Source organism: Leptopilina boulardi, unplaced genomic scaffold (assembly GCF_019393585.1).
Source record: "Leptopilina boulardi isolate dan_hultmark-lab unplaced genomic scaffold, ZJU_Lbou_2.1 LbouV2_396, whole genome shotgun sequence".
NCBI classification, from domain to species: domain Eukaryota; kingdom Metazoa; phylum Arthropoda; class Insecta; order Hymenoptera; family Figitidae; genus Leptopilina; species Leptopilina boulardi.
Genome location: NW_026137969.1, coordinates 630687 through 641618, shown reverse-complemented (window position 1 = coordinate 641618; position 10932 = coordinate 630687). Strand labels below are relative to the sequence as shown.

The 10932-nt window shown below is 26.9% G+C and overlaps 1 protein-coding gene across 1 annotated transcript; it reads right to left on the bottom strand.

The window, feature by feature from the left end:
- Positions 1-2902, bottom strand: LOC127288830 (uncharacterized; the record flags this gene model as incomplete). The annotated part of the gene is made up of 4 exons (XM_051316492.1): positions 1-308; positions 560-1114; positions 2364-2553; positions 2685-2902. Coding segments are annotated over 4 exons (1140 nt in total), but the record flags the coding sequence as incomplete, so codon positions are not given.
- Between the last annotated feature and the right edge of the window lie 8030 nt (positions 2903-10932).

The following is a 10932-nucleotide window of genomic DNA, read 5'->3' as shown; positions in this document are numbered from 1 at the left end:
TCAACCCATATTTAAGATATTTGTAAATAAAAAATGAATACAATGATACTAAAGAATAATAATAAAAATAATAATTTGAGTAAATAGTAAAAATTTTGTTTGTCACACCACATGGGGTGATTCGTCGTTTGTTAATTGTCTTCAGCCAAAGTATTGATTCTTGAATTAATCGCCAAAAGTTGTGCAGTAAAAGCAGTGTCTCGCATAACAGTCGCAAGTGCACCAAGAACATCTTCCAAATCCTTTTGCGACATACCCAATTGCCGTGCACATTCGCGTAAAACATCCTCCGACTCTCCCATTTCAGTCTGAGAAAATAAATCTCAATTAATTCGGAGGGGTAAACCAAATTATTAATTATTGTTGGTTTCCATTATCCCCACTTGCCATTTGTTATAATTCTCGTCAACTACCGCACCCTGCTCTAGTAACTTTTAATTTTAATAGTCACTAAATTTTCACTAGAGCAGGGTACGGTAGTTGGCGAGAATTATGACAAATGGCGAGTGGGGACAATGGAAACCAACCTTTTTGTTTCAAAAAGATTAGATATAGATACCTTCGTTCGATTGTAAAATTTATTAAACTGTAATTTAAATCTTTTTTTTCCTTCGTTGGTTTGATAAAAAACGGTAAAACTCTGCTCGTCAGGTGGGTCTAATGTAATTTTAAAATAAAATCCAGCCACAACGTGACCCTTGCTATCTCTAGCTATTAAACTTCTTAAGTTGTAAACTATGTTTCTTCGTTCGGTGACGTCAATGGCAGTAAGATATGGTCTATCGACGTAAATAAGAGCTACCTGAGTACGCTCTAAGGCACTTGGGCGTGTTTTTTTCTCGTGCCATTCGACGTAATAGGGATCCTCAGCGCACATTACGTAATTATATTCCGTTTTACATTCAGGCTCATCAGATTGTGTAAACCAGCCAGTGTGTGGATAAAGTTTATCCCCCATTACAGTGATAACACGAGCAATATGATAACCTGGATCGAGTAACATAACACCACGACGTCCATTTATCAAAATTTTTAAACACACAAGAACGTGCTCCTTTTCGCCACTGTCAGCCGCTGGAGGACCTCCCACATATCCCGAGATATCTCCAATCGTCTGTGAAAATTAATTTTTCAATTCAATTTTTTCTAATTTAGATTATATTCTTCATTTTGTTTCTAATTCATTCATCCATCTTTTCTACTTCATTCAACCTTGATCACTAATAGTCAGAATTAATTTCACTTTCACCTTCATTCATTTTTCTTCAGCATTTGGGTTGGTTTTCATTGTCCCCACTCGCCATTTAACATAATTCTCGTCAGCTACCGCACCTTGCTCTAGTGAAAATTCAGTGACTTCATTCTTAAAAATAAAAGTTACTACATTTTTACTAGAGCAAGGTGTGGTAGTTGGCAAGAATTATGACAAATGGCGAGTGGGGACAATGGAAACCAATCTGCCTCCAAATGTTATTGTCCCAAATTGTTTTAAAATCTGAATGTAAAAATTCTACAGCTTCTTCATTATTCCCATTACTCTCACAGGTGAGGAATTCCAATTCCTCGCCTGATTTTTCACAAGAGAAACATGAAATAAGGGTACGGTCACATTGTGGTTGGTTTCCATTGTCCTCATTCACCATTTATCATAATTCTTGTCAACTATCGCACCCTGCTCTAGTAAAAATTTAGTAACTTTTTCAAAAGTTATTAAATTTTTACTAGAGCAGAGTGCGGTAGTTGACGAGAATTATGATAATTGGCGAGTGGGGTCAATGGAAAGCAACCACTATCTCATGCATGCAGAAACATTTGGTCGTTTACACTTTGATGAAATGTAGTGACTGTTTAGTAACTGTTGTAATTTTTCAAAAATTTCGGTTGTAACTACAAAGTTACTAAACATTTATTGTATTTCATTGAAGTGTGAACGACCAAATGTTTCTGCATCCGGTAGGTTGCCATTGTCCCCACTCGCCATTTGTCATAATTCTCGTCAACTACCGCTCCCTGCTCTAGTGAAAATTTAATGACTTTATAGTAACTTTTAATTTTAACAATAAAGTCACTAAATTTTTACTAAAGCAGGGTGCGATAGTTGACGAGTATTATGACAAATGACGAGTGGGGACAATGGCAACTAACCTTCCATGCATAGTACATGCATGAGATATTGTGACCGTACTCTAATAGTTTTCCGTAAGAAACTGCATTTTGATTGGCTGACAGTTCGTAATATCAGAAATTATTCGGAGTAAAGGAAGATATTAAAACCAATATCTTAAATAACAAAATTCTTTCACTTCTTCCACCTCTTTGTCATTATCTTCCATATTTAGGAAAAATCAATGAAAAGAACCTACCTCTTCGCACGATACCAGATAGAGGCCATTTTCAATTCCAGGAAACTTCTCGTTTAATTTGCACAATCGATACAACAATTCAAAACCAAGGCCTACACATGTGTGATGTTGATGAGTGATAACCGGTTGATATTTACGATAGAAACGATCCAATAGAGTTTCACCACTCTCTTTAAAAGACTTGTAGAATCTACAAAATATATTATTATAATAGATTTAAAAAATTCAATAACAGATAATTTAATAATTCAAAATATGAAACAAAGGGAATGAATAATTATTTATCCAAAGAATTGTATTTTAAATAAAATTTTTATCAACCTTAAAACATTGTCCACTGTATCGTAGCGATTTTCCCGTAACAAACGTTGAGTTTCAAGTTCAACGCATCCTGCTAATTCCTCATATTGTTCAATGGTAGAGACATTCAACGTTGGAGATTCATAGTGTGCCCATACCGGTAATGGTAAAGGCACGTTTCTGATCCATGGCCCCCGGGCCTGTCCAGAAGGTTGATAGCAAACTTCCGTCGTCGTGAGTCAACTTGGCCATTCGCTTCCCCATCTTCCAACCGTTGGCACATAGCCATTCTCATCCCTGTAGCTGCTTATTGGCTCCACAGGGATCTCTGCGTATTGTCTATTCTTCTCTCGCTCTGTGAAATAAATCATTTTTCATTTATAATTCTTCATCCAGAGATGAAAGTCAAATACAATTGTCAGAAGAATAAATCTAGTGTGGATGGAATTTAAAAAAAAATTTGTAATATCTGACCAAAATTAATTCAAAACTTTTTTTTGAATACAAAATCTTCATTCCTCACAAAGTTATGAGTGGTTGGTTTTTGTCAGCGTTAAGGCCAGGTCCAAGTCGAGACAGCTGTTCCTTTGAAGTTTCAATAAAACAGCTGACACGACTTGGACCTGACCTTAAGGTCAATGTAGAATAGAAACGTAACCGGAATCGTAACTACAGACGCTACCGGAATAATGAGTTAGAGAAGGACAAACAATATGACTATCCTTCTCTAACTCATTCTTTCGGTTGCGTTTCTATTCTGCTCAGGCATTAACCAAAGTTCCCATCAGGGTTGCGCAGTTACGCGTAACTCGGAGTTTTTGACGTACTATACGTAAAAAAACGTATAAGATGTATGAAACTATACCAAAATGGCGAACGTGAAACATGAGTTAGAATAGAACATAGATATATTCGTATCCTTTTATATCTCATGCATCTCGTTCGCGAACCTATTGTGCGTTGGCCTAAAATCCCCACTCGCCAAAATCACCATTCGCCATTTGTCATAATTCTCGTCAACTACCGCACCCTGCTTTAGTGAAAATTTAGTGACTTTTAATTTTAATAAAGTCACTAAATTTTCACTAGAGCAGGGTGCGGTAGTTGACGAGAATTATGACAAATGGCGAATGGTGATTTTGGCGAGTGGGGACAATGGAATAATCAACCATTAACCATTTATCGTAATGAATTTTCAATTTCTTATGCGTAAATGAAAGTACAACATTTCAGGATATGTAACTGGTATTTTTTCGATTTTTTCCGTTTCTATCCGACTTGAGAGAAAAATCCTTTTTAAATTAAATGCACCTACGAGGAGCCAATTTTTGAAAGACAACCATTGCGGAACACCATTAACCTATTTTTTTCTATTTCAACACATTAATATTTTTTAACTGTCAAACCACTTTTTTTTATTAGTGAATAAAAAACAATGAGTGAATTGAAAAACAATAAAAAAAAGGAGGAGAAATTCCATAGAGCGATTTATCATTTGAGCGTCAAAAAATTGGAACAAAAACTGTATCCAAATGTTTAATTTGTTTGAAAATTTTACAAAATACTAGCTACGATCGTCTTCTGTTACATCGTTATAAACATTGTTGAATATCTTATACAATTTTTAATGAAACCATTTGCAAAAATTTGTGAATTTAATTTAATGTTTGTACAAAATATAACCTCAAATTTTTTGATATATTTCTATTTTGCGAAAAAAAATCCCCAATCTCTTTATAAACCTATCTCCCTCCTTAAATTAGGTTAGAAAATTCTTCTTAAAATTTTCATCTGACCTGTATAACTATACTTCGGATTATCATCCTACTCAAATCTCTCCCAATAATATCTATAACAAATATTCTCGCCTTATTTTAATCGATTCACAAGTTGAAAAAATAAAATTTATCGCGATTTTTTTCTAGATTTAAAAAATACAACGCAAAATATTCTACTAGAATTAGCTTCGTTTTCTTGTTTTTTTTTTTTAATCCAAAGGGAAAAATTAATTTATCAATTTCTATTATCGCTCTTTCCTTGACTTCAAAAGACGAGAATCATGTTTTTATAAATCAAAAATCTACTCGCCTACTTCTTATCAAGATAAAAATCCCCCGAGAAAGATTATGACAATAGATTATATAATTATTTACAATAACATTAATTGAAATGGAATTTCATATAAAAAAAAAAATTATATTTATATTTTGATACATATTAAACGATAAGAAAATCAAAAATTCACAACATATCTAAATGATTCATATATTTTAATTAAAATTTTTAAGTTTTTTTTTCTTTTTAAATAACCAATATTATTGCACAATTATTTATTGATTGTGAGAGATAATTTAAAGCTTTTCAATACCGGAAGGCTATAATATCACTTATTAGATAAATTTATCAGAAATTTTTACGTACAGATATACAACATTATAAATATATTTAATGATATAGTAATTGATTATATTATTTTAAATGCGTCGAGTGGAAATTTTTCCAGAAAATATTTACAATTTTTTATGACTTTATTGATCTATTTTGATAAAAAAAAATTCACATTGCGATAATAACATGGTTGCTAAAGCAAAACACAGATGTTTTTTGATAAGATTTTTTCCTTCAATTATAAATCATAAATCGAAAATTCTCCATTAATTTATATTTTGCGCATATGTTTTAGTTTTTTAATTTTTTATTTGGAAATTCTTATTTATACCTAATTCTTAAGTATAACCCAAATTTGTATCAGCAAAAATTTTTATTGAACCCAATTTATATTTAGCCTAATCTTCATTTAATCTAAATCTTATTGGACCTAATTATTTGCCCTAATTTTTATTCAACCTAATTCTTATTTAGACTATTCTTTATTTTACCTAATTCATATTTGGCCGAAAAACTCTATGCATAGCCTAATTCCTATGTGTCCTAATTTTCATTCAACCTAATTTGTATTTTCCCTCATTTTTATTTAATCTAATTCTTATTTGTCCTTAATTTTTTATCTGACCTAATTTTTATTAGGCCTAATTAATATTTAGCCTAATTAATAATTTTATCGTATAAAAAATTTGGTGAAATGCTACTTTTGGCATTCGTCTCCAATTGAAATTCTATTGAATAAGAATTATCTGCCATATAAAAACTTTCGGTTATTAAATTAGAATATATTTTTCTAAATAAAAATTGAGTTAAATAAAAATTTTGCCAAAAGAAAAATTCTATTAAATGGAAAATTGTTGACCTTGAGAATCTGCTATGGCAAAAATTCTGCTAAATATATTGAATTTAAGGCCAGGTCCAAGTGAGGCAGCGCCATCTACATTAAGGCCAGGTCCAAGTCGTGTCAGCTGTTCCATTGAAACTTCAAAGGAACAGCTGACTCGACTTGGATCTGGCCTTAAGAATTTCTATAAATAGAAATTCTGTCGAATTTACTAATTCGAAAAAATGAAAATTCAGCTAAAACATAATTATATCTAATTAAATTTTCTGTCAAATGCAAATTCAAACTTTATATATAATGAATTTAAGAAGATATATAAAAAATAAATTTTTTAATATTAATTAAATTTATTATATAAAATAAATTTTTTATATAATACATTTTTTATATAAAAAGTTATATAACATTTACTACTGTGTTTTTAAAATATTATTATTAAAGAAATTTTCATTATATAAACATGTACGGTAAGAAAAAAAAAATGAACGGTAAATTGAACGTACAATTATTGTTTTCATTCTTGAAATCCACGCAAGTGAAATTCGTGGAATGGGTCAATGATTCACTACTCAGAAATAGTCTATAAGTCACTACTATCTCGGTGTTCGTATGTTTGAGAATTTATCGATCACGTCACAAAGTGAATAAAATCATATATGTACCGTAGCTACGCATACAGTTATCATTTACGAACGATATATACATATATACATATATACATATATATATATATATATATATATATATATATATATATATATATATATATATATATATATATATATATATATATATATATATATATATATATATATATATATTAATTGCCACGTGGTTGTGCATATTCGACCTTTGAAATTATACTTCACATTATTGTTCCCATTGTGTAATATTATTGCGACTTAAAATTAATCAAAAATTATTGAATTATTAAAAAATAATATAAATATTAATAATAATATATCAAAGAGGGCTTATGAATTTCCCATTAAAAAAAATTAATGGTTGTAATTTTCATTTTAGAGAATTTTATTAGATTACAATTTTTCGAATTAACATTTTTTACTGAATTTCATTTTAAACGAATTTTTATATGAATAAATTTTTTTTTTGCCGAATTTTTGACTGAATTTTTATTTTACAAAATTTTTCTTTAACCAAATTTTTATTTAAAAACATTTTTTATTAAACCGAATATTAATTTAGCCGAATTCTCATATTCAATAGAATTTTAAGTGCGATTCAAATTTTTGAATGCCACATAGAATTTTTCAATTCATTTAATTTTTATTTGTTCGAATTTTTAATTTGCCGAATTTTCATTTGGACAAATTTTTTATATTTGACGAAATTCTTAAAACAGCGAATTTCCATTTGTCCAAAATATTGCAAATGTCTGAAAAAAAAAATAATGGACAAAAATTTTTAACCCACTTATAAATTATAAAGAAAATTGTGATTGATCAATTTTAAAATTGGCGCCGAAATATTTTTAACGGTTGTTTTTTCGTTTATTTGCAATATCGGACAAATGAAAATTCGATGATTTAAAAATTCTATCAAATAACAATTTGTGTAAATAAAAATTCGACTTTTCGAGTGAAAGGAAGTAGGAAAAATTGTTCGTTAACGTCTATATTTACAATAATGGACAAAACTCAATACTACGAGGAAAACATTAATGGCTTCTTCAAAAGGAAAAAAAATCCCCCAACGAAAAAAAATCGATTTCGTAGAAATAAAGAAAAAATTAGGTCAAACAAAAAACAGTTGAGGTTATGTTCAGTTTGAAAAAAAGAAAATTTTTTTTTTCAAATTTTGTAAATAATTTATACCTATTTTACCGAAAATATTTTAAAAAATTATAAAATATTCAATTAAATTATAAGTCTAAGAACCTTGAAAAATGTTAATTTCTTCAGGCTATACATAAATGAAAGGAAAAAGTAATTTGTATAAATGGAGCATTCCACGTCAAATTGAACAACAATTTTGCTTTTGCATTTCTAATTTCTTGAAACTATTTTCTTTTTTATTCCTGTTTGAAACAATCTTCAAGATTTTATTTCAAATTTTTTTTTTTTTTATAAAACGATTTAAGAGATTTTTGAAAAATGACTTTTTTTAAATGCTCAATATTCGGCCAACAATTGACCGAATTGAACGTTTTTTTACCTTTTTGTTTTTAAACGTACTTTTCATAAAAAAAATATTTGGAAATCTTTTTTTTACTCATTCGAAAATAAGTAAATCTGCTTATCACGTAATTATTTTCGAATTTTCAATATGTTCATGTTTATAGTTATTTGTGTATTAAAAATAAATAAGGGATAATTATAAACATGAAAATTAAAATTCGAAAATGAGTAGATTCCATTATTAGTAACGTACGTTTAAAAAAAAAATTTTTTTAAAACGACCAATTCGGTCAATTGTTGGCCGAATATTTAAAAAAAACGTAATTTTTCAAAAAAATCTCTCTTAAATCTATTTATAAAAAAAAAATTTTTTTTAAATCTTGAAAGCACTAAAAGAAAAAATAAATAGTTCAAAGAAATCCATTTAGTGTGGAATGCTCCATGAATAAATGTTTACTTGAATATGTATAGGGAATTATAAGACGTAATATGTAACAATATTAGGACATAAATATTGAGCAAAAAAAAAAAAAAAAATTAGAAAGGTAAAGCGCCGATTGATGTAAAAAATAAAAAATAGAAAGGTCGTGTATTTGAGGCAATGTTTAGGAATTTCCACCGACTTGTGATGACCTTCCTTTTACTGGCATGGATTAATTATAAGTATATCATGTTCCAAGTCATTAACGCGGGGAAAATACAAATTAACGTACATTTAATTATTTCATCAAACAAATCAATAATGATTTCAAGAACAAAACCTTGCATTCAAGGATAAATATTTTTGAGCACACTAAATTTTTCAAGACTTATTCATTTTGACGCCTTTAAAAATAAAAATTAATTTTAATCAAAATTAAAAATTTAATTAACTTAAATTAAAATTACAAAATTTTTTTTTTTTAAAAAAAAGCGTCAAAATGAAGAAGTTTTGAAAAAAATATTTTCTTTTTTTACCTATTTTCTGATAACACTCACAAATGACGTCACGAACTTTATCCACATTTTTTACCGCTACTCCCCTCCCCCATATTGTTACCGTAAAGTAAATACATTATTTAGTAAATACTTCCCCTCTTCTTTTCGGAGCGTGACGTTATTAATGACGATTATTATTATTTGTAATATATTAGAGTTAGAATAATATTATTATTATTTTTAACATTTTCTTTTATTATTTTATTTATAATTTTTAAATTATTTTTTTATATCGTAATAATTAGGAATTTTTAAAGAAAATTCAATATTTATAACGTGTATACCATATGCTGAATTTTTATTGATTTCTTAAAACCTTGTTTAGTAAATATTTAATTTTAGATATATTTTTCTTTCAATATAAAATATGTTTTTACTTATTTTTCTGTAAATAATTATTTATTTCTTGATTAGATAAATAATAATAATAATAATAATTTTTTTTAAGCGTCAAAATGAATATCTAAGTCTTAAAAGGAATAAAAATATTTTTTAAATAAATAATAATAAATTATCATTTATTTAAAATGTGATTTCTTATTAAATTTTTAGCTGATTTACTAAAAAAAATATTTAAATAATTTTAATAATTATGTAATATAAATAAATAAATAATAATAATAAATCAAAATATTTAAAATTATTAATTAATAAAAAATTTTACTCCGAAAATCTTTTTTAAATTTAACAATAACAATTTTTGGTATAAATAAAGTGTAAAAAATGTTTTTATGGAGTATTTAATTTATTTTTTTTTTTTTAATTTCTATCTCTGTATATTAAATAAATATAAAATATAATTTTAAAAAAATATTAAAAATTAGTTAAATTAAAATATTTTTAAATTTACAATAATCAATTATAAATAAAAAAATATTAAAGTATTAAAATTTTAAATATAATTATATTAATAAAATAAATTTTTTATTTAAATTTTTTTAAAATAAACAAAAAACAAAAATGTCCATTTTTTATTTATTCATATATATATAAATATATCAAGAATGAATAAAATAAAAATTCAATTGAAAAGAAATATATGTACAAAAAAAAAAGAATTTTGAAGAAAATATAATAAAAACAAAAATTTATTTTTAATAAACCTTATAAAAGTCATTGTTCAAAGAATTATTTACGTTGCTCATAATGTTGTAATGATAAAAAAAACACTTTTGTCATTACTGGAATTAGTAAACTTGGGGAAAATACCTACTTCAAAAAAAAAAAAAAAATATCCAACAATATGTTTTTCGAATTTTAATTTTTTTTTAATCATTATGCATATTGAAGAAAAATTAAAATATAATCTAATAAATTATTTTTAAAAAGTAATTTCTATAAATTTTATTATTTTCTATTTAAAAATACAATAAGAATAAAAATAAGAATAATAATTATAATATTAATAATTAGAATAATAATAATATTAAGGATTTAAATTAATTTTGGTCGTAAAAAATTGATGAGTTTTCAAAATATATAATATAAAATAAAAAATTGATTGATTTACTCACCCATACAACGAGCACACCAAACAAAGAAAAACTCTCGCTCTCGAAACGTGTATTAAAAAACACCCTCTTCACGTTACCAAAGTCCGCAGTGAACTGAAATTTAAAGATACGTCAGTGTATGTCTTAGATAAAAGTAAACAGCGTTATACTGTCCGATGTTGCCACGTCTTGCAATATATGAGAGTCAAAGTTCATTGGCATCCAGTGATGTCGGAGCAAGCGCCCTTAATGCGGTGCTGCTTTTTACACAATGTTTCTTTTTTTTTTTTTTGTTTTAAGTAGCGGGAAATCAAATTTTTCTCCAGAAAAAAAAAATTTCTATTTCAAAATTGATTATACCTAAAAAAAATAATTACTATTATTAAAATATAAAAAAAAACTATTATTACTATTAAATAAATACTTATTTA